At 50.4% G+C, this 23380-nt stretch overlaps 1 protein-coding gene across 1 annotated transcript in view; it reads right to left on the reverse strand.

The window, feature by feature from the left end:
* Positions 1 to 16789, reverse strand: part of CDH22 (cadherin 22, type 2) — a 104673-nt gene extending 87884 nt beyond the window's left edge. The window contains 1 exon segment of the mRNA XM_010835113.1: positions 16766 to 16789. Coding sequence (XP_010833415.1) covers positions 16766 to 16789 — 24 coding nt within the window.
* Between the last annotated feature and the right edge of the window lie 6591 nt (positions 16790 to 23380).

Raw genomic sequence — 23380 nt, forward strand, 5'->3', positions numbered from 1 at the left:
TTTGGGGAGTCGGGGACCATCTCTGGGGAGGGCTGGGGGGGGTGCAGGAAGTGGGAACAAGGGGCAATCCCTCAATGTTTGCAAGCACCCCACTGTGGCTCTTTCTCCTTCCCCCTATCCCCCTCTCTTCTTTATGTCTTTCTTTATAACACCTTTTACAAGACAGGGACATACTAAGATGCAATCATTCATTCATTCATTAAACATTAGTGTCTGCTACTAGTAGGGAGACAGAAATGCATTTCATTTATTCATTCAACACACTTTAAAGATCATTTCTTTGTGTAAGACAGCAAGATGCAATCAGCTCCTCAGCTATGTGACAGGAGAGAGGTGCATTTCTTCTGGTTATTCATAGACTCTTTCTACAAATATTTACCCGTGCCTCCCTGATTCCAGTTCCTGCACTAGGCACTGGGGACAAAGTAATAAAATAAAGTCCCAGCTCTCATGAAGCTGACCTTCTGGTAACAAAGGAATAAATTCTACAATGCAATTCCAGGGAGTGGTAAGCATTAAGAAGGAATATAAAGCAGGAAAGAGGAAGGAAGAGGGTGATGAAAGAGTTGGGGTGTGTGTTATTATAGACAAAGTATCAGGGAGGACCTCTCAGAGGTGACATTTGGCTGATCTGGAGGAATGAGACGGAGCTGGGGACAGCAGAGGGAACAGTCTGTACAAAGGTCCAGAGGCTTGGAGAAGCTGAGGAATGGGGAGGAGGTCACTGTGGTTGGCATGGAGCAGTCCAGATGAAGATGAAAGAGAGAGGGGTACTGGCTAGACTGAGGAGGACCGGAGGAAGAAACACAGTGTCCATTTTATTCTGAGTGTGCAGAGAAAGGCTTGGAGGGACTTTATACAGTAAAAAACCATGGTAGAACGAAATGGCACAGGGCCATAAGGGACTTTCCTGATGAAGCCCTTCAATGTGGAGGGCCAGGCATAGTGAATTGTGGGGTAGGGACAGCATCACAGAGAAGGTGGCACTTGGAGTTGAAGCACAGGGGGGATGGGGGCAGGTGGCGTTTGGGGTGTTGGGGAGGAGAGGGTGCGCTATATGGGGAGGGTGCAGAGGTCTAAGGTCAGCTCCCACTTTAGAAAGGGGTGGAGTCCAAGAGTGTCATCCAGATTTGCACAGGATGCCTGATGATGGGTGGAGCCTCGAACCCAGGACTCAGATTCTCCTTGGCAGAGGGCACCTTTAGGAGGATGGGGAAAGATGCCCCTCTGAGTAGATCAGCCCCAGGTCAGGAGGCTCGCTTGGCAGGACAAGGGTGGCCGCCTCTCAGCCCCACCTGCCCCTGGGCCAGGCGCCCTTGTACAGCACTGATCCTGCACCGTTGTTTGAGGGGCAAGGTCCTCACAACCCCATCTCTTCCTCCCTCCCTGGGCCTTCATACCTCAGCCCACTGGGTCTGCCTTTGGGCGTGTTGGCCAGATGCCCTGGACGCAAGCCAACCCTGCTCGGCACAGACCTGCCAGGGCTGCTGCAGACACTCCAACCTGTTCCCTCCCTTCCTTCCTTTCTTTCCTGTTCCAGCTGCTTGTCCTGAGTGGGTGTCAAGTACAAGGCCCCATCCTGGAATTCCGAGTCCTTCAGGGGAGGTAGCTGTAGTGCCGTGGGGTCACGTTTGGCTCCACTGGGCCTCCTGGTGAGATTTTGGGCGTGTTGGTGGCCTTCTCTGGGCCGCACGTCTCATTCTACTGCGCGGTTGTTGAGTCCCACGTGGGATGAAAAGTTAAGCCCCAGCCTGGCTCAGTTAGTGTTGGCTTCACCCAGTCTGCTCATCAGCCTCACCTCCTCTAATCCATGTGCTCTTGGCTTCTCGGGTAAATGTGTGTAGTTCCTGTACGCCTGTGGCATGGGTCTGCAATTGTGCATGCTGGCATATGTGTGTGTGTATATCTGGTGCATACTCGTTCATTCTATAGATGTTTGTGAGTTTCCACTCTATGCTGTTCTTGGCACAATGAAAAGAAAGAGTCCTTGCTCTTGCACCTCCAGTGGGGGTCAGAGAATAAACAAACAAACAGCATGTCAGATGATGGTAAGCGCCATGGAGAAAAACAAATCTGGGGCACAGGAAGTGTTGGGGGTGGGGATTTTCTCTCTCTCTCTCAATCATGTATTATAAGTAATAGTTTATATATGGTGGTCAGGGAAGGCCCCGCGGTGAAGATGACATCTGAACAGAGATCTGAAGTGAGCGAAGGAGAGAGCTGTGCACGTGCGTGGAAGAAGAGCATTCCAGGCTAAGGGGACAGCAGTGCGGACGTCACGTCCTGAGGTCAGGGCGCGTGTGGTGTGCAGGGGGAACGGCAAGGAGCCCAGTGTTGCTGAACTGGAGTCAGTGCAGCGGGGTAGCAGGAGGTGAAGCCCGTGAGATGAGCTTGGCATCAGAGCCTGTAGGGTCTCCTTTGGGTATTTCTGTGAGTGAGATGGGACCCCATAGGAGGGTTTGAGCAGAGGAATGACACGATCTGACTTGTGTTTTAAAAGATCACTCTGGCTGGTGGATTTAAAACAGAGGGAAGCTGGGATAGGGGAGGTGGGTGGCGAGGGAGCTATTTCAATAATCCAGCCGAGGAGTAAACGTGGCTTGGACCAAGTGGGAGCAGAGGAGGTGCTGAGAAGTAAGGCTCCTCCTGCGTGTATCTCCTCCACAAGATACGCTGGTGGGTCAGAAATGGTGTGAGGGAAAGAGAGGGAAGGAGCGTGACCACACCTGCAGCCTAGGCAACAGAAATGATGGGGTGCCCTCCCACAGGCTGCAGGCAAGCATGAGCAGAGCAAACCTGGGGAGGCGATCAGGGACTCATTTGGACATATTACAACCAAGTCCCGGATGGATACCCAGCGGAGACATCAAGCAGGCGACTAGCACTTACAGTCAGGAGTTCAGAGGCGGGAGTTCAGAGGCGAGGTCCTGCCTGCAGGTATAATTGTGGGAATTTGGGTGGTATTCAGAGCTGAGGCTGCGTGAGCTTGTGAAGAAGTGAGGGCGGATGAAGAGGTCCAACATCTCAGCACGTAGAGACTGGGGAGATGAGGAAATAGTAAAGGAGCCTGAGAAAGAGGGGAGAGAGGGAAAGGGAGGCGGGGAGAGAAGGGAAGGGAGGCGGGGAGAGAGGAGATGTCTTGGAAACCCATAGAAGAAAGGAGGGAGGAGGCATTGACTGGTGACCCTCTGTCCACCTTTGCCTGCGACAGTTCCACTTTACAGCCTCTGTCCTGGCATAACTATGAATAGTGTCTTACCCCCTTTTACTCTCAGCTTGGACGGTAAATTGTATGGTCATCCTACTGATAGGTCAAGTCAGATGCAGACTTTGAATTGACCATTGGATTTAGCAACACAGAGGTCATTGGTGGCCTTGACAAAAGCTATTTCGGTTGGGTGGTGCGTGTGCTGGCGCGACTGGAGTGGGTTCAGGAGAGGCTGGGAAGAGAATATGTGGAGACATGTGTGAGTGGGTGGCAGCCCCCCTAGGGATTTTTGAAGGTCCGTTTTGCCTGCTCCCCCAGCTCCCGCCCCCCTACCTCAGCAGTCTGGCTGGGTTTTATGATGTGTAAACAGAGTGATGGGAAATATAAAAGATGGGCTTGCTGCTAAAGACTAATTCATTCCCCTAACCTTCTTTCTTGTTTCAATTTTGTTTTAATATCCACCCTCCCACAGCTGGGCCACGTGCGCAGCTCCTCCCCTCTGAACAGTGATTAGTCTAAGCCAGTAAGAGCCGTTCTCCCGTCTCCACAAGTGACTGATCTATAAAGTATCATACACACAATTCTGGTCAATGAAATCCAGAAGCCCTGGAGAGCTTCTGGATATGTATTTTTTTAGTCTTTAAAAAGAGATGTCTTGAGGAGAAACCTTTTGTTTTCTGCACATATGAGGTGATGGCCAGAGCACTGTCAGCCATTCTGGGACAATGGGACCATGAGGCCAAAGGGCCCTACTAAAAATGATGGAAAAGTCTGTATCCTTGATGGTATTGTTGAACCACCAAAGATATGCATTCTGGGCTTTCATGATCCAGTTCTGGCCCCTACTTCCTCCAGACTCCCCTTTTCTTCTTTCCTCTGAACCCCTTCAGACCTCTATGGCTAGGCCTTCCTCTGAAGTTTTGTGTCAGCTGTGATGACAAGCTTCTAGAGGGCAGAGGTCATGTCTATTCCTTCTTCCACCCTTCCCTGCTCCTTCCTACACCCACCTGCCAGAGCCAAACAAGGAGCTGGGGCCTGGGACTCAGGAGAGTTTTGCCTCGGGTAGATTTTGGGAGCTGCTCAGGCAACATGTCTTTCCCTTTGACTGAGGAGCTGCCAGCCTCAATGATTTCTTGTGGCCCCATCTGTCCTGTGGGCATCACCACAGCTGTCTACAGTGTATACTTTTAAAATCCGGGCTGAGTGACCAGCATGTCCTTTCTTGATTTTTTAGTGCCCTAGTACCATTCCTGCCAAGGCTGCAGCACTGCGAGTTCAGTGGCTCCAGACCCTTCTTTGTCATCTGGCTGTCTCCTTGGGGACAGAGGAAGGGATTCTTATCCAACCCATCCCACATTTGTTTTCTAGCCTCTCACTCTGCCAAGACTAAGAAGAGGGGCAGGGCTCTGTGACCCCACAGGCAGGACAAAGCAGGAGGAACTTCATCATGTAGCCTGGGGCTCCTCACCTGTGCCTCCTCCCCCAAACTTCTGATAATCTTCCTAGCCCCGATCTCTGGGACAGAATTTAACATTCAGGGGACCTGAAACCAAGAGATCCAAAGTCAGAACAGAATTTGAGTCCCAGGTCCATTGCTTTACTGTTTGTATGATCTTGGTAATTTTCTCCTTTTCTCTAGCGTCTTAGTTTTCTCATCTGAAAAATGGAGATAACAGTGCTTACCTCCCAGAGTCAGTGTAAGGGATAAATGAGATGAGCAAGTGAAGAGATCCACAGTGTTTGGCAATAAATGCAAGCTAATGTAATGATAATGGCCATTGCTACTATTATTTCTAGTCACTTGAAAAACACCAGTGGAGGGACTTCCCTGGCAGTCCAGTGGTTAAGACTCCTCGCTTCCAATGCAGGGGGCATGGGTTTGATCCCTGGTCAGGGAACTAAGATCCACATGCCAAGGAGTGAGGCCAAAAAAAAAAACACCAAAACTATAAAATTACTAATTAGCCTCCAATTAAAATAAAGTAATTAATTAAAAAATTAAAAATAAAATTATTAATGGACTTCTATTGTGTACAAAAGTATCCTGCCCAGGTAAAGGGGGCTCATAGAAATGTGTCCCCTTGGTCACTCATTTATTCATTCATGCATTTATTTAACAACTGCTAGAAGCCCATGAATGCACCTCTTTGTAAGAAGAGTGAAGTCCTGTACCAGGTTGTGGTGCTTACTCTGGCTCCAGGGCTCTTGCCCTGGAGGGGATGTGTAATGCAGGAAGAGGTAGTTCATTCATTTTCTCATCCATTCATTCCCTCTCTGCCCCACGCTGGCCTGACATGTATATGTCCTCTCTCCATGCCCACCTGGCTCCCAGGTCTGCCAGTGGGAACTGTGCCTGGCAGCCTGGTTCCTGTCTGCCCTGTCCGAGTCCTAAGGGCACTGTGCCCGCTGGATCCTGTGCCCAGAGCTCTCTGTGCTTGGCTGCTGCCTTCCCTCGGGGGAAAAATGATCCCTACCAGCTCAGTACTCTCCCTCCAGGCCAAAACGGACCCCAGAGTAATATAGGAACTGTTGAGGTGTGGAGCGGTATGGGGCAGAGTCACCTTGGTCTGCCCACCTCTCACTGCCCCTTCCCGACCCCCTGCTCCATGGAAGGCACAGCGGAGTCACAAGTGAGAGAGCAGACCAGTTACTGCCTCAGCCTGCTTTGACGCGCGTGAGCATGGGTGTGCCTGAGCACATGAGTGCCTTTGCATCAGTAATGAGGTGTGTAGGGGCAGCACGCATGCGCACAGTATCCCAGCAACTAGAACAACTTCTGGCACATGACAGGTGCTCAGTAAGTGTGGAGGGTTGACTGCATAGGGGCCTACTCTGTGTGAGTTGAGCCCATGGGCTGTTTCCAGGGCCCTGGGGGTGATGCAGGTGTCCTGTGAACAGTGCTGTATTTCTAGGTGGGGTGGGGACTATCTCTCTGAGTGTTTGAATGGGGGCTCAGGATATGCCAGAGCTTCTGGGCTTGGTAGCTGGACCGTTATCGAGGGAGGAAAATGTGGGAGATCAGGGGAGAGAGGGGACAAGAGGGGTCATATGTAACCCATATAAAGGACTACCCCATCTGCAAAGCTGGTCCAAGGGCCGACAGTCTTGCCCCCAGTCTATGCTGGGCATGCTGCCAGAGGCACCTTCATGCAGCCTAGCTCAGTCTGGAAGGTTCTGTTCAAATCTCTCCCCTGCTCCCTTTTGCCTTCAAGATGAAGTCCAGACTCAGGCCTGACATTCACTAGTTACCATTCAGAGTAGCAGAGTTCTTCATGTTCAGTGACTCTACCTAGACATAATCCTTTGAGGTGGGGACTGTTATTTGTCCTCATTTATCAAATGAGGAAACTGAGGTACAGAGAGTTCATGAAACTTGCCCCAGACTCATCCAGAGGAGGTGAAGCTGGGATTCAACCTCTGGGCTGTGGGCTCCAAAGCTTGTTCCTTGAGCCACTGCGCACACGGCCACTTGAGGCCTCGGGAGGTCTGGGCCGGCCCACTCCATGTCACTGTCACCACCTTGTTTCCAAAGATACCCTTTACATTCGTTGATGTGGCTGTGTCGGGGTAGTTGCAGTATGCGGGCTCTCTAGTTCTGCCCATGGGTTCAGTAGTTGCAGCAGGTGGGATCTCAGTTCTCGTGACCAGAGATCGAAGCTAAATCCCCTGTATTGCAAGGCAGATTCTTAACCAGTGGACCACCGGGGAGGTTGCTGTCATGGCGTCTCTCCACGCGCTCATCTCTCTGGGCGCACGGGGTCAACCACTGTTTATTACTTTCATGCCTCGTTCTTTGCTCCTACTGTTGTTCCCTCTGCCAGGAATACCGTTCTCCCACGTTGGCCCACATCCATCCCTGACCCCCATCATGGGGCCCAGCCCCATTGCCCTCTCCTCCAGGCAGTCTCTCTGCCTCCCCTCCACCACCTCCCCAGTGAGCTCACTCATCTGAGCCATGGCTCAGAACCAGGCTCTCTCTTTTGTCTTCGTCTCAGCATCCGGCCAGCTGGCTCTGGGCACCTCCCTTACCGCTCTCTGCCCTTCAGTTCATACCTGCGTACATGCTCAGACTGGCTGCTGCTGAATGTGTGAGTGAACTGGATGAAATAAGGCATGAATGGATGGAGGCATGGATGGATGGATGAATGGACAGAAGGGCACGCACCGTGGTTGCCTGGTTATTGCCATACCACCTCCCTGCAGACCGCCCTTCTGTGGCATCATTTCCTTCTGTTTGTTCCATTCGTTGACTCATTAAATATTTATTGAGCACCTACTCTATGCCAGGCACTGTGTTAGAGGCTGAGGATGTAGCTGTGGGCAAAGCAAAGTCTCTGCCCCCTGGTGTGTGTGTGTGTGTGTGTGTGTGTGTGTGTGTGTGTGTGTGTGTGTAAGAAGACATTCATTAAGCCGATCATCTCACAAGTAAATACACAATTACCAATGGGGGCAGATTCACAGAGGGAAGGTAACGAGGACTACCACGTTTAACAGGAACCTCATTAGGGCTGGGTGGGCCAGGGAGGGGCAGTTCCCAGAGAAAGGGCTTTTGAGCTAAAAGGTAAAGGATGACCGAGGCATACTGGGGCCCGAGTAATAGAAGGTGCAAAGCCACATTTCAGGGCCTGAAAATTCACATAGCACGTGAGGGGGAGAGGCGGCTCACCAAGGGTCTTAGGAAGTTTAGATTTTAGCTCCAGAGCAAATGGGAGGGCATTGAAGGCTTTTTAGCAAGGAGATATGATCAAACTTGTGTTTTGAAGAAGATCATGGGCTTGAGACGTAAAAGACAAACTGTACAGGTACAGGACCAGAAAAGGGGACGCAAGAAGACTCGATGCTGGAATAGATCAGGGAGGCCGTATGGGACGGAGGGAAAGCAACAGATTTGAATTATTTAAGAAATTAAGTGGACCAGGCTTGGTGATGCGTCAGACGTAAGGAATGACGGGGGAGCAATATCGGGCATGACCCCTGGTTTTTAAGTGATGTTTATTGATCATTAGTGTTCCAGCACTTTTTGGGCATTACCTTGCTTACTCCTCACAATAAGGTAAGTTACCACCACCCCCCTTCACAATCCCATTTCACTCTGATCAGAATTGGGGAGGGAGGAGGGGGTGACGGGACACAGTGGGGTTTGTCCCAGGCTGTGTTCCTTTGGGGAAATGGCCTTGGCAGATGAAAGAATAGAGAAGGAAGAAAGGGAGGTAGGGTGCATGTTCTGAGCTGATTCTGAGTCACCGAGAATAATGATAGATAACATTTTTAGCACTTTTACTGTGTGCCAGGCACGGTGCCATTCAATTAGCTAATAATAAGAGGCAACACTTAGTTCCAGGGCATTTTATATCAATGATCTGACTGAAATCTTACAGCAGCTCTCTTTAAAATATCTATTACAGAAGAAGGGAAAGTGGCGAGGAGAGGCTGAGGGACTTGCCCAAGGTCACACAGCTAGCTAGTAGTAGATGTGAAATTCAAATGGGCTGCGCAGAGAGTGGGGAAGGAGAATGAGCAAAGAGGGGCTTAGTGGCTGCTGGGAAGGAAGGAAAGGCCTGCATTTGGCTCTAAGGATGAGCTGTGTCCCTCCCCCAAACGCCTCCTGACACTATATACCCCAAGCCTGACTGTCTACTTGTAGCCTGACTTCCCGTGAAAGTTACGAACACACACGTGCATACACATTGACACCTACCCACACATGCACACATGCATGCCTTGGCTGCCACTGCTCACCTGCCCTGAAGTGACCACCTGGCCCCTCCATGCCAGGTGCCCGGGGGCCTGCACCTGGCCCCCCGCCCTGCCCCCATCCCGCCTGCCTGCTGGTGCCGCAGGCAGAGCCCGCTGTACATCATGTTGACAGTAGAAATTACATCCGAGCTGCTGTTTTACACCTCGCCCTGTCAGAACTCACCGCAGACCAGTGATCAGGACAAATTGAATACCATCCTGGCCGTGTCAATATTTATTCCATTTTATAAATGCGGCCGGATGGGGGGCAGGGCCCTGCCGCGGGGCCAGCTGAGCAGAGTCCTGGGAGGTCCTTCTCCCTCTCACTCCTGAGTGCCCCCTCGCCTCCTCCTCCTCTTTCTTGACTTTGGTAACCAGTTAAAACTGTGCAATCAACATTCATACTGAAAAGTACAAGAAACATAAATGAGAAATTTAGCAAATAATTAGAAAATGAACCCTGTAGATCGCCCTTTGATCAAAACACTGAATATGGTCCCCTCTTCAGAAGCTCCCTACTGTGTCCCTTTTTGACTATAACCCACTGCTTCCCTTCTCCCAGACTTTTGTTATGACCAGACCCTTGCCTTTTATATAGTTGACCAACTCATTATGCATTCCAACAGTCTTAGGTTTTTTAACTTGAGATAGATGGGCTCGTCCTGTATACACTCTTTTGTGTCTTGTTAGCATTGTTTTTATGATTCATTTTTGTTCTGTGTCTTTCCTTTTCACTGCTGCCTAGTACTCCATTGTGTGAATATCCATTCTAGTCATTCCCCCTTTTCCTCTGCTTTCCTCCTTTCCCCTGCCCTTTCTTCTAGTCTGTCTCTTCCTACCCTCCTATCTTCTCCCCGTTTTGCCTCCTTGGTTGTCTGTCTCTCACTGTTCTGTCTGCTGTATCTGTTCATATCATGCTTACCTGATCCCAGTTCCTCCATCCTACGAGGGGCCTGGATACTTCTTCTGGGTCTCTGCCTCCCCCTACTCAGTTCTTGGAATATGTGGCTTAGGCCAGAAGGAAGTTCCCACAGACCTGATTCTATTAAAGTTTATCTGTTGTAAAGGATACTCAGGGGCAGACACTGAGACCCACAGCAACATCCTTTGCCCTCTGTACATCAGTTTTTACTCTAGCAAGCTTGGGGGAGAAGTTCTCACCCATCACCTTCACTTAGACAGTAGAACACTGCCATCTGGGCTGGGGTGAGAACTGAGGTGACCCTGAGTGGTCCGGCAAGATGTACTAGTAAGATGCATAAGTGGGTTGAGGGGGGACTGGAACCAGAGGAGTCAAGGGTGAAGCCCCACCCTCAGCTCTGCTCACTCAAGGCCTCTTGGGGCACCCATCCTGTGCCTGGCATCGGGTCCCAACCCAGGCCAAAGCAGAGGAGACCAGCAGGCTCTGGAGGGAGGTGTCCTCCTAGAGCGGAGGGCCCTCCAAGGAGTCATTAAAGAGCCTGCCTGGATACCCCAGAAGTGTGTGACATGTCGCATTTCCATCCCTTCTCTGTCTTGGAGCTGCATTGATGATGCACATATTCAGGGTAGTTAATTTTTACTGCAACCCGAGCAGATGACATTAAGGGATATGTCCCTCTGCGGTACAGGCAGGAGGAAGCTCTTCAGGATGGAAGGCAAGTGGACTGGGTTGGAGGTTGGCTATGATCCCGCCCTGCTAGGTGACCTTGAGCAAGACCCCACCCTCTCTGGGCTTCGGTACAATGGAAGGTCAAAATGTGGTTCCCAGGGCTCGTCCGAGGACCTGCCGGAAGCAGGGTCATGTTGGGAGCATAATAAGAAGGACTCTTTTAAAATCCATATCTCCAGGTCCCCAGGGCATCAGATTCACTAACACTGACAATAATACTAATAGGCAACGTTTATAGGGTGCTTTCTACATGCCAGGACGTGGGTATCTGATGAGCTAAAAGTAAGATGCTGTGCTTGTTGACCGCTGTGCTAAGCACTTTACATGAATTACCCTGTTTAATTTGTGCCAGTCTGTTTTAGTCATTATTATTATTTTACAGATGATGACATCGGGGCACAGAAAGGTGAAGTAACTTGCCCAAACTCATAGCCAGGAAGTGGGGATCTAGGGCTTGATGTAAGAACTTCTGGCCCCAGAGTCTGTCCTAGGTCTGGCACAGCCCACTCTCAGATTCTGAAGCTGATCTTGGAGCCCCTGGACCAGGTGGTCAGGATGTTGTGTAACTAAGCATCATGTACCTACTGTGAGCGACATGTTTTCACAGTGGTTCATCAAAATGTGTGTGAAGGACTCATCCAAACACAGCCAGTGCCAGCTCTTATTGTTACTTAAGGGAGCCTCACCCTATCCTCCTGAGACGGGAACTGGTCTTTCTAGTTACTGATGAAAAATAGAAGCACTTAAGAAGGGGTGTTCTGCTCAAAACCGTGTGGCTAGGATCCAGCTACAAAGCTGTGAGCTTTCACCCTAGCACACTGCCTCCATGCCCCCACTCTCCCCTGTACCTTGTAACTCCCTGGGCCTCAGTCTTCCCATCTATAAAGTGGAGGAGTTGGGCTACTGGGCTGGGAGTCTGGTGTCCCAGCTTTTGCCCCTAACACCAAATGTTCTTGAGTAAGTTTCCTGCTTCTTTGGGCCTCAGTCTCCCCATCAGGAAAAGGAGGCTCTGTGATGCTCTTCCAACACTACACGCAAAAGCTGTTTTACAACAAGCCCACTGGTGAGGGAAAGCCTTAAGTCTGGTTCCCTGGAAATAGGCTCCAGGGTAGAGATGTGCCTGCGGGAGGTTTACTGGGTAGAGCTGAAGGGAACACAGGAAAGGGGTGAGAGAGGCAAGGCTGAGCAGACGGAGAGCTTGAATTGTGAGGCTGTCTCAACAGAGGCCACAGCTGCTTCCATGGGCGCTCCAGAGTTGGGATGCTCCAAGTTGAGCCAAGGGGTCCCACCTTTGAATCCATGCACCTATCAGATATTGGACATGAGTTGTGCTCCCCTCCAGTGGGCATGACCTTGAGCTGGACAGCTCCCTTTGGCTGAGGGCAATGCTGGAGAAGGTGCTCAGCTGAGTGCTGTTGGCAGCCACTGTCACAGCTGTCCTGGGCGGTACGTTCCGCTACATAAAATTGGCTGAAAAATCGGGGCCTGACCTCGGCTCTGGAGATGACAGCGGACAAGACGTGGCCTGAGCCCCGGGCTTAGCCGGCGCGGCCGGCCCTGCTCGGAGCCCTGTGCCCCCCGGTCGGCCGCCCCGCACTGTGATCACAGCGGGATCAGCGCCCCAGATCTCGCTTAAAGACTTGGCTGCCACTGCCTGCCTTGCGGCTCATCTCCCGCGGCTCCCTGAGGTCCCAGCGATTATGCCACTGAAAATTCCGCTTTCATCTTGTCAACCTCGCAGTAAATTACAGGCCCGGGGAGGCATGGGCCTCCTCCTTAAACAAGATTCAATTCCACTTAGCTGCCCCCCTTCCCACCCCACACACGGGTTCCCTCCCTCCTACCACCCAGGGCTCAGGATTTATGGCCTCTCCTTGCAGGCAGCTGGTAACCATGGCAAGCTCCTTAGGGAGGCTTCCGGCTGGAGCCTCGTCAGCCCCAGACTCTAGTGCAGCTGCTTCCTCCTAGGATGGGAGACAGGAGAGGCCAAGACAGCAGAATGGGGCTTCTGGAGGCCAAGGCGGAGCGATAACAGGAACCCCAGCAATAAAGGGGCACGTCCATGCTATCCCATCTATCCTCACACTAACTGCGACACGAGACGCAACCATCACTCCCATTTGATAGATGGGCAAACTGGGGCCAGAGAGCATGGGGTCAACTGCCAAGGTCACTTACTGAGGAAGCAGGTGACTCCAGGGCTGCAGCACTTACTTAAGCACTATGGTCACTGCCTCTTCCTGCAACGGCCACTCCTGGTGGGCTGCAGTGTCTGAGAGGGTTTCATGCCCTCTAAGACCTTAGCCCACCCAGAGGGTTTCCTTGGTGGTCCAGTGGCTAAGACTCCTTGATCCCAATGCAGGGCCCCTGGGTTCAATCCCTGGTCAGGGAACTAGATCCCATGTGCCACAACTAAAAGGTTGTGCATGCTGCTGCAATTAAGGCCTCGTGCGGCCAAATAAATAAGTAAAAGAAGAAAACAAGACCTTAGCCCACCATCTAATGTCTGAATCCTCTCTTAGATCTCGACCTCTGCTCGCATTCCCCCGGGGATGGGGAGATCGCTGCCTCTCTGAAGGACCCATTATCTCTTTAATGATTAGACACGGTCTCCAAATTATTGATCAAGCCCTATCACCTCTTGGAAGCATTGCTTTGACATTTGAGTTTCTCTGTGATCCAGCCGCTCACTCCCTTCTCGATATTCACCTTTGTGGCTCACCAACACGGTAGGCTTCCTGGGGGAGGGGAGAGGTTTCTCACTGGGTCTTTCTATTCCCCCGGCCCCTTATAATTACTATTCCCCTTTTATTTCTATCCTCGAATATCGGAGCTAGAAATCTACTACTTTCCTAATTTTCCCAATGGAGAGAGGCTCAGAGAGAGTGAATTTCTCCAGTGCACAGTGGGAGCTGATAATGGGCCCAAATCTTCTTTCAATGAAAATAATAAATAGTAATAAAATAGCCGACATCCACTGAGTGCCTGATACCACCATCCTAAGCATCTCGTGTGTAATGCACTTTCTCAAACATCCCTACGAGGCAGGCCCTATTTCTATTGTCATTTTGTGGAGGGGACAGGCACAGAGAGGTCAGGTGATGTCCCCAAGGTCGCACAGGTGGTCTGACATCAGAGCCATGCTTCTCACCAGGTGCTCCCCCTGCCCCACTCCACCTGGCTTGTTTGTGAACAAGTTAGCACACAGAAGACGCCAAGAGGAGCCAGCATGCCAAGGAGAAGTACAGGTGGCTGCTTTGTCAGGGAAAGCGACCTGTCACTTGCGCTATCAGGCCTGGGGCCTGAGATCAACACTCCCCCCGCCCCCAGCCTGCCCATTTGGGGGTCGTCACTTCCCACCTCCTCGGCAGTTTTGCATCCACATCCCCAGGGACCTCCAGCCCTGCTGCTTCTTCCTACCAGACTGACAACCCCGAGCCCCTGGAAGCAAGGCCATGATATGACGCATCTCTGAGCCTAACCCGCAGACCACACATAGTAGGTGCTCAATAAAGGCTCGCTTTTCTCTAAGGAGGGCTTCCCTGGTGGCTCAGACTGTAAAGAATCTGCCTGCAATGCAGGCGACCCGAGGTTCAATCCCTGGGTGGGATAGATCCCCTGGAGAAGCGAATGGCTACCCATGCCAGTATGCTTACCTGGAGAATCCCCTGGACAGAGGAGCCTGGAGGGCCACAGTCTAATGGGGGTCATAAAGAGTCGGACTTTTCTCTAAGGAAGTCATATGGGACTTTTTGTTGCAGGTGACATTTGAATTGCTCCTTTAAGGATAAGGAGGGGTTCACCATTTAGAACAAAGGAGAAGGGGAGTGCCTGGCAGAATGTCCTAGAGGAAGGAACATTCAGGGTATGGGGCGGGGGTGGGGCTTGTGAGGTGAAGAAGAGGAAAGAAAAGTAAGCTGTGGCCAGGCTGAGCATCTTGGCAAGGGATCGGGTCTTTACAAAAAAAAATTTTTTTTTTTTTGGCTGCACTGGGTCCTCATCGCTGTGCGTGGGCTTTCTCTAGTTGCGGTAAGCAGGGGCTACTCTCTAATTGCACTGCCTGGCTTCTCTTGCTGCAGAGCACAGGCTGTAGGGTGCGCCATTTTCAGTGGTTGTGGCACACGGGCTTAGTTACCTCTCAGCACATGGAATCTTCCCGGACCAGGGATCGAATCCATGTCGCCGACACTGACAGGTGGGTTCTTAACCACTGGACCACCAGGGAAGTCCAAGGGGTTGCGTCTTAATTTAGAGGTGGAAACACTCCTTATGACCTCGTTGTACTGGAACAGATGGGAGAAGGGAACCGGGAAAGAATATTTCTCTCGAGTGCTACATCCGCAGGTTGGGACGGCTGGGGCTGCAAGCTGCAAACCAGTTTGGCCAAACCACCCTCCTGACTGTGAGCACGGCCTCCTCTGGGGTGACAGACAGGCAGCACCGGTGCCAGGCCTTGAAGGAGGTTTCACTTTCTTCTTTCTCCTGACAAGTGATGGAGCTGGCAGATAGGGCATCGTCTTCCCTAATCTCCTGTCTCCGGCTGGAACAAGAAAGCAAGCCGAGCTCGGCACCTTGTTCAAAACTTAATCCTCTCTTTCGTGAGCTTAAAGCTGTAGATTCGAGCCATGGATTCCCCAGCCCTTTCTCCGGGGGACACCGCAACCACTGAGGAAAACAGAGCTCCCACACAGGGCTATACTGTAGAGGCTGCATGGGGGAGAGGCGAGACCTAAGTCTGAGTTCGTCTTGGTGGAGAAAGTAGGAGCTGATGTAGGGAGAGTGAATTTGGGGATTGGACCTGGCCTCCCAACTCTGCGGCTGCCAGCTTTGTGACCTCGGGCAGGTTTCTTCACCTCTCTGAGCCTCAGTGTTCTCCTTTGTAGAATAGGGAAAATAAATCCTCCCAGGTTTCACTGTGAGGCTTACATAGATGAATATCCAAGTAATCCTCTGGAAAGAGTTAAGTGCTATAACCAAGTGAGGTTTGATGATTATTATCCATACACGAGAGTGGATCAGAGCTTCGAGAGTGAAAGATAATAATAGTGGCTGCTATCTGTAGAATTTTAACTCCCTGCCATTACTACCCCAGGCTGAGCCCATTATAAGCACCCATTCATGGAATCCCCACCCCACTGGCCCCAGAGGTAGGCACTATAATTATCCCCATTTTATAGATGAGGGAACACATCTCTCTCCTCTTTCTTGCTCTTTGCAACAGAGAAAATGTCTCTCTTGTCTGAGGACAGGCCCCTAATCTGGGTTCTAAAGCCCACTCACATCTTCCCAGTATCTGAGAAACCTTACTCGGCAATTCTCCCTTCTCCTGCCTTATCTTTTTCTGTCTCTGATGGACTCCCGGCATTTACACGTGCTCAAGAAGATTCCTTTCTCAGTCGTGTCCAACTCTTTGTGACCCCATGGACTATAGCCTGCCAGGCTCCTCTGTCCATGAAGTTCTCCAGACAAGGATACTGGAGTGGGTGGCCATGCCCTTCTCGAGGGGATCTTCCCAACCCAGGGATTGAACCTGGGTCTCCTGTCTTGCAGGCAGATTCTTTACCATCTCAGTCACCAGGGAAGCCCCTTTCAAGAAGATCCCATCTTAAAATAAACAAACAAAAATAGGCACACCCCTCCTGACACCTCTCAGCCCCTTCCCTTAACAGCAGAACTTCTCTGCAGGTGGGGTATCCTCACGATTCCTTTACTCACCTCCCACTCTCCTCTTAAGCCATGGCCATCTGGCTTTCGTCCCTGGCACTGCATCGAGACAGCTCACAGAGGTCACTACCGACCTCCATCTTGCTGAATCCAACGCATGTTCTCCACTCCTCATTTTACTTGACCTCGCAGCAGCATTTGCAACTTGAAACTAAACTATTGGGTTCCTTCTCACCTCTCTAACAAAACTTTCTGCATCTCCTTTGCAGGCTTATCATCCTTATGCCACTTTCAAACTCCTCAGACTCTTCCTGGGCTATCTCAGCCATGCCAATGGCTTTAATTACCATCAGTGCTGTGATGACTCCCAAGCTTAGTTCTACCCTCCCTTCTGAAGAAGTCCAGAGATAAAGATACAATTACTTCTCAATACTTCCACTTAGATGCCTCTGAGAGATCTCAAATCTAACATGAAAAGCCAAACATATGTTCTTCTTCCTCCATACTGGCCCGTCTCCTGGGTGCTCCATGTCGGTGAATGGCATCCATATCTGTCAAGTGGTCCAAGCCGGAAGGCCGGAAGTCGTACCTGACAACTCTCATCCCTGCACCCAGTCTATTATTAAGTCTGGTTCACTTTACTCCTTAAATAACTCTCTCTAGGTTGACACTTTGCATAATCTTTATCACCACCCTAATTCAAACCAGGGATTCTAGATGATTCTTAGATTCTTGGCCTAAAACTGGATGGTGTGACACCATGATGGAGTAAACGAAGGAAGGTTGGTGGTAGGAAGCAAGAGTTCCTATTTAGGTATGTTATTTTTGAGACATTCACAAGATATGTGAGAGGAGATATGTAGCAGACAGTTGGATGGAACAGTCTGGACTCCGAGGAGAAGGGATATAAATCTGAGGTTTATCAGCATGTAGGTGATATTTAATGCTGAGGAAATGAATGCAATCACCTGGGGTGAGATAGAGAGCAGACCCAGAAATGGTCCCTGAGGCCCACCAACATTAGAGATAAAATAGAGGAGGAAAAGGAAGGAGAAAGACTGAGAAGCTCCCAGTAAGGCTGGAGGCCATTCAACAGACTGGTGTCATGGAAACCAAGAACAGTAACTAGAGGTCAACATGCTGAAAGCTGCTGCGAGGCAAAGTAAATTGAGGAGGAGAAGTGAGTCCAGTCGGCATTGCAGAGGTTGTTAGTGGCCTTGATAAGAGTGTTGGTGTCTGTCTTCCTTGCTGGACTATAAGCCCTGTGAGGCAGGGGGATGGTATTTGTTTGCTCACTCTGTACTTCTAGTGCTTACTTAGCTTACTAGCATTGCTTTCTGGCATGTCTGGTTATCTTTGACTATGTGTTGGCCATTGTACTTGGAAATTTTTTTTTTGGAAGAATTTTTTAAGAGGAATTTTATGCCTCAGATGAAAGCATTTGCTTCTAAAAAGGATTTGCATTTGGCTGCAGTGCTACCATTCTGGGATTGCTTTAAACAAAATTCAGGGTTTGAGGTTCCCTGGAATACCCTGGTAGTGTGGATGAGGCTGCCAATTCATGATTCAAGGCTGCGTTACCTTTCAGTTCAGTTAGTTCAGTCCCTTAGTTGTGTCCGACTATTTGAGACCCCATGGACTGCAGCACGCCCAGCCTCCCTGTCCATCACCAACTCCTGGAGTTTACTCAAATTCACATTACCTTTGGTTCACTCTTAATGCAAGGGTGAAGCCCCCTGGAGGCCCAGCTTATTTTGGCGAGGGTCTCCTACTTGATTGCCCACTTTGTAGAGGCCGCAGACTTCGGTTTCAATTCCCTTTATGCTGGGAGATGCTCAAAAAACAAATTCAAAATTTTCAAGATCGGCAAACGCCCTCAGGACAAAAGAGATTCTGTGCTCTTGAACTTTTCAGGGTTTCTGTCTTCCCTTCACTTTTGACCTAATAATTCCTGGTAATTCCTTACAAAGAGCTTGCTTGTCAGCTCTTTGATGATGCTTTAATGCTTTTTCTATTTTATCCAGTATTCTTAGCTCTTTTCAGCTGAAGGGTTGTTCCAAAAAACTAGCCTCCTGTTTCTAAACACAGAAATTGCTTACCGCTAGGACTTGGCAACAGGCATGGGCACATCGTGACGACGTGATGAATATTTGTTGATCGAATGGATGAAGTGAATCCAGGTCTCCAATACCCCCATTCTTTCTAATGTGTTGGACATCACACTCCTGGCCAAGATATTAATATTAACAGAGCGCTGTGGTCAGAGCAGAGGGCTGTGCCGAGAGACAGGGCTGTGAGCTCAGAGGAGGGAAGATCCAAGGGGGATGGGGAGGGACAGTTAGCAGGGGGTAGGGGACAGAGTGATAGGGAGCACAGAGACGGAAGCACAGTTTAGCATGTGAGGCATTGGGCTGGGAAAGGAGGACTCACAGGAAGTGATATTTTAAGTAGAAGCCTGGAATGAAGTCTGGAAGGTGTAAGGGATCCAGGAGTAAGAGTGGGTGGTGGGCAGAGAAGCAAGGACCATCCAGGGAAAAGTTTTGGAGGCCAAGGGAGACTTCTGGCTCCACTGTGAATGTGGAACCTGAGACCCGGCAGAGTCAGCTCCCTGCAGCCGGCAGGAGGAGGAAGGAGAAACAGCTTTTGTTGAAATGCACACACAGTAATTGCTAAGAAGAGTATTTCCCCTAGTTTAAAAGGCTTTCTCCTCTGCATTTTCCTTGGTCTCAGTTTCAAAGGAATTTTAATTGCAAAGAAAATGTTGTCATCTCCCCGGGGGGGAGAGGGCTCCGTGGCTCAGAACAGTCACGTCCCCATGCTGATTCTTCTCCACACTGGGGATTTTCATGGTTTGGCTGCTTGGAAGCTGTCTGGGGATTGGGTGGTGTGGAGGGAGCGGTGGGTATGAGACAGTCCTTCTGGTACCTTTCTGGGCCTGGGAAGGCTGGGTTTGCAGCTGGGGAGGTCTCCTGGCCTGGGTCCTGCATGAGGGTCTTTGGTACCAATTTGGTGACAGTTCTAATTTCTCTCTCCGCAGATACAATGGGTTTATTTACTTACTTATATTCATCAAACAATTGATCTTTCAGCTTCCACCCTTGATTCACTGTAGACTATTCTCCACATAGCAGCCCACATGGAAAACAATTTGAAAGTGAAAAGTGAAAGTGTTAGTCGTTTAGTCTTGTCCAACTCTGTGCCATCCCATGGACTATAACCCGTCAGGTTCTTCTGTCCGTGGAATTCTCCAGGCAAGAATACTGGAGTGGGTGGCCATGCCTTTCTCCAGGGGAAACTTCCCAACCCAGGCCAACCCAGGGATTGAACCCGGGTCTCCTGCATTGCAGGCAAATTCTTTACTGTCTGAACCACAAGAAAACATTTTGGGAGTTTCTCAAAAAGTTAAACATAAATTTGTTATATGATTCAGCAAGTCCACTTCTAGGTATCAACCCAAGAGAAGTGAAAACATATAGCCACACAAAGGAATACTATTAAGCAATAAAAAGGAACACTCTGCTGATATATGCTATCATATGGAACACATCTCAAAAAATATTATGCTCAATGAAAGAAGCCAGATGGAAAAAAACACACACGCACACATACTGTATGGTTTTGTTTATGTGAAATGTCCAGAAAAAGCAAATCTCTGGAGACAGAAAACAGATTAGTGGTCGCCTGGGGCTGGCAGTGAGGACGGGGATTGACTGCAGATGGGCACGAAGGATCTTCCTGGGATAAAAAAAAAAATGTTCTAAAACTGGGTAGTGATGTGAGTTGCACAAGTCTGTAATTTACTAAAAATCATCGAATTGTATGCTGACAATGAATGAATTTTATAGTATGTAAATTACACCTCAATAAAGCTGTCAAAAAAAAAAGGCTCTCATTTCTCTCAGCATAAAAGCCAGAGTTGCTACAAGGCCCTATGTGGTCTGTGATCACGGCCTGGTTGACTTCATTCTCCCTCCCGTCCTGTCCCTCCTCTCTGCTCCAGCCCCGCTGGCCTTCTGGGTTTTCCTTGAACACAGCAGACGTGTTCCCATCTGACCGCCTTTGCGCTGGCTATTCCCTCTGCCTGGAGTATTTTTCCCCTAAATATCTGTAGGGCTCCCTCCCTTAACATTTTAATCTTTGCTCAAATGTCACTTTTTCAGTGCAAAGCACCCAACCACTCCATCTGAAATTACAGCCCCTGTCCGAGGCTCTGCCAACCCACTTTCCCTCCTTTTGATTTTTCAAAGAGTTTATCACTTTTTCATATATGACTTACTTATTATGTTTATTGCTTGTTTCTCTCTCGACCCCATCATATGTGCTTCCCTGAGATCAAAATTCATGTTGGTTTGATTCCCTGATGCACCCTTTGGGCAGAGAACAATACCTGACACCAAAGAGTTCAACAGTGATTCACCAAACGTTTTCTGAACGCCCTCTCTGTGTCAGGAGCTGAGCAGACAGCAGTGAATGGGTGAACAGATCTCACACCCCCAGATGGCATGCATTTCAGAAATATAGAAACGCCATAGGCAAGAACAAATTTTAAACTAGGAATGGAGGGCGACCCCGAGTTTCATCACCAAGAAATCATGAGTGTGATAACTTGACAAAAGGCTGGTATGGGTGCGGAATGGGTTGGGGGGGGATCTTCCTGGGGAGTGACCCATTGAATAAGTGGGAATTGGCCAGGTGGGGTTGGGGGAAGAGGGTTTCAGGCCCAGGGAACAGCATGTGAGAAGGTCCAGGGCTCAGAGAGGGAAGGTGTTCTGTTTGGAGACACATAAGATGTTTGTTCCTGTCAGACATGAACCTTAAGGGGAGTGGCATGAGAGATGGGGCTGGTGAGGTGTGCGAGAGCCAGACTGTACAAGACCTGGGGCACATCGAAAGATGTAATGGACAGTTCAGCAGGGCACCAACCAATTAGAAAAGACACTGTCCATACACAGATGGGATCCCCTGCTGAATCTCTGCTGTGTGCTAAGCCATGGGAGAGACCATAGAGTTAACACATGTTGGTGATCACGGGAGGCTGTAATCAGGTTTACGGAAGGATCACTTAAGAGCAGAATGGATTGGAGGGGCACGCGTTAATTGGAGGGAGGTTGGACAGGGGGCTTTTAGCCAGCCTGCCTGGGAGAATGGACTGTCGCAGGCGATGGATTGGATGTACATGATCAGGAAAGGAAGGGGTCGTGGATAATATCCATAATCACAGCCAGCATTTCCAGGGCAGGTACTGTGTACCAGGGAAGGCTCTGAGCACCTGGCAGGTCCTAGCTCTTAATCCACACGGCACACCAGGAACCGGAAACACTGGGAGGTTCCATGATGGAAGTGGGGCATCCAGGCTTCAGACGCAGGCTAGAGACGATGTCAGTTTCAAGGGGTGACCTCAGGTAGCTGATTTGGGTGAGTGATGAGGAGATGGGGCCGGGAGTGGGCAGGAAGATGTTAAACACACAAAAAGTGTGAGGTGCTACCCAAGTGGCGATGCCAACTACACAACTGAGTGTGTGGGTCTGGAACCCAGAGAAGAAATGAGAGCTGGCAACAGGTGACTTGGCATCATGCCCCACCACTCCACCCCAAGACACCACCCTGGGTCAAGAATGAGCAATGAGAAAAGGCCCAGGTCAGCCCCAAGATTTAAAGGGTGATAGAAACACAGAACAGGCTGTAAGGATGATCCCTTCAAGGTACATAAAAATAACATAAAGACACAGGCGCTGGAGTATGAACAAAACATTTTTCTAGAAGAATTATGAGACAGGGTGATCAGGGTTTGCCTCTGGAGAGTGGTTGGGGTGGCGGGGGTGGGCGGGTCTCTCTGGACACAGCATATTCCTGGATGTGTGGTTCATGCACCACATCTATTTAAAAAAAAAAAATCAGTAGGGGAAAATAACTGGTGAGATTTCAAGTCATTTTTGTTCATTTTTTCCTCTGTATACTTTTTCGGCATTTTTTAGAAAAGTGTCTTTAAACAAATGGAGGGGCGGGTTGGGAGAGGAGATGGCAAAGGTGATGGAGAAGGAATGCTCAGAGAGGCAGGAAGGGTCCAGGAGGGAAGGGGTCTTGGAGGTCAGTGAAGGGAGATTTGGGAGATGCTGTGGCCACAGGTGTCCAGTGTCCATAAAGGACCAAGGGGATGACTGTGACACAGGAATCGGAGGCGAGGAATGGAAGCATTGCAGTAGGGGAGGCCATGGGGACCCTGAGAGAGTTGTAACCAGGAGGATGGGCAATGCCAGATTGGAGTGGGTGGAGGAGTGAGTGGGAGGGAGTGAAACGGAGGCAACTTGATCAGTGGGGCTGGGAAGGAAAGGGGGAAGAGGGCAGCAGTTGCAGAGGAACCAGGCCAGGAGGGAGGGCCTTTTAAAGGAGAAAGAGTTAAGCAAGTTCATGCTGATGCAGAGGAGCTGGTAAAGCCAGAGGGGCTGAGGAGAAAGAAGGGCTGAGGAGAGAGAAAGAAGGGCTGAGGAGAGAGAATGAAGGGCTGAGGGCAGAGACAGAGGGGCTGAGGGCAGAGACAGAAGGCCTGAGGGCAGAGACAGAAGGGCTGAGGGCAGAGACAGAGGGGCTGAGGAGAGAGACAGAGGGGCTGAGGAGAGAGACAGAAGGGCTGAGGGCAGAAACAGAAGGGCTGAAGGCAGAGACAGAGGGGCTGAGGAGTGAGAAAGAAGGGCTGAGGGGAAAGACAGAGGGGCTGAGGGGAGAGACAGAGGGGCTGAGGGCAGAGACAGAGGGGCTGAGGAGAGAGACAGAGGGGCTGAGGAGAGAGGACAGAGGGGCTGAGGGGAGAGACAGAGGGGCTGAGGGCAGAGACAGAGGGGCTGAGGGGAGAGACAGAGGGGCTGAGGAGAGAGGACAGAGGGGCTGAGGGCAGAGACAGAGGGGCTGAGGGGAGAAAGAGAGCGGCTGAGGGGAGAGACACAGGGGCTGAGGAGAGAGACGGAGGGGCTGAGGAGAGAGACAGAAGGGCTGAGGGGAGAGACAGAGGGGCTGAGGGCAGAGACAGAGGGGCTGAGGGGAGAGACAGAGGGGCTGAGGGCAGAGACAGAGGGGCTGAGGGGAGAGACAGAGGGGCTGAGGGGAGAGGACAGAGGGACTGAGGG

The sequence above is a fragment of the Bison bison genome, unplaced genomic scaffold, assembly GCF_000754665.1.
Source record: "Bison bison bison isolate TAMUID 2011002044 unplaced genomic scaffold, Bison_UMD1.0 scf7180017864038, whole genome shotgun sequence".
Taxonomy (NCBI): Eukaryota; Metazoa; Chordata; class Mammalia; order Artiodactyla; family Bovidae; genus Bison; species Bison bison.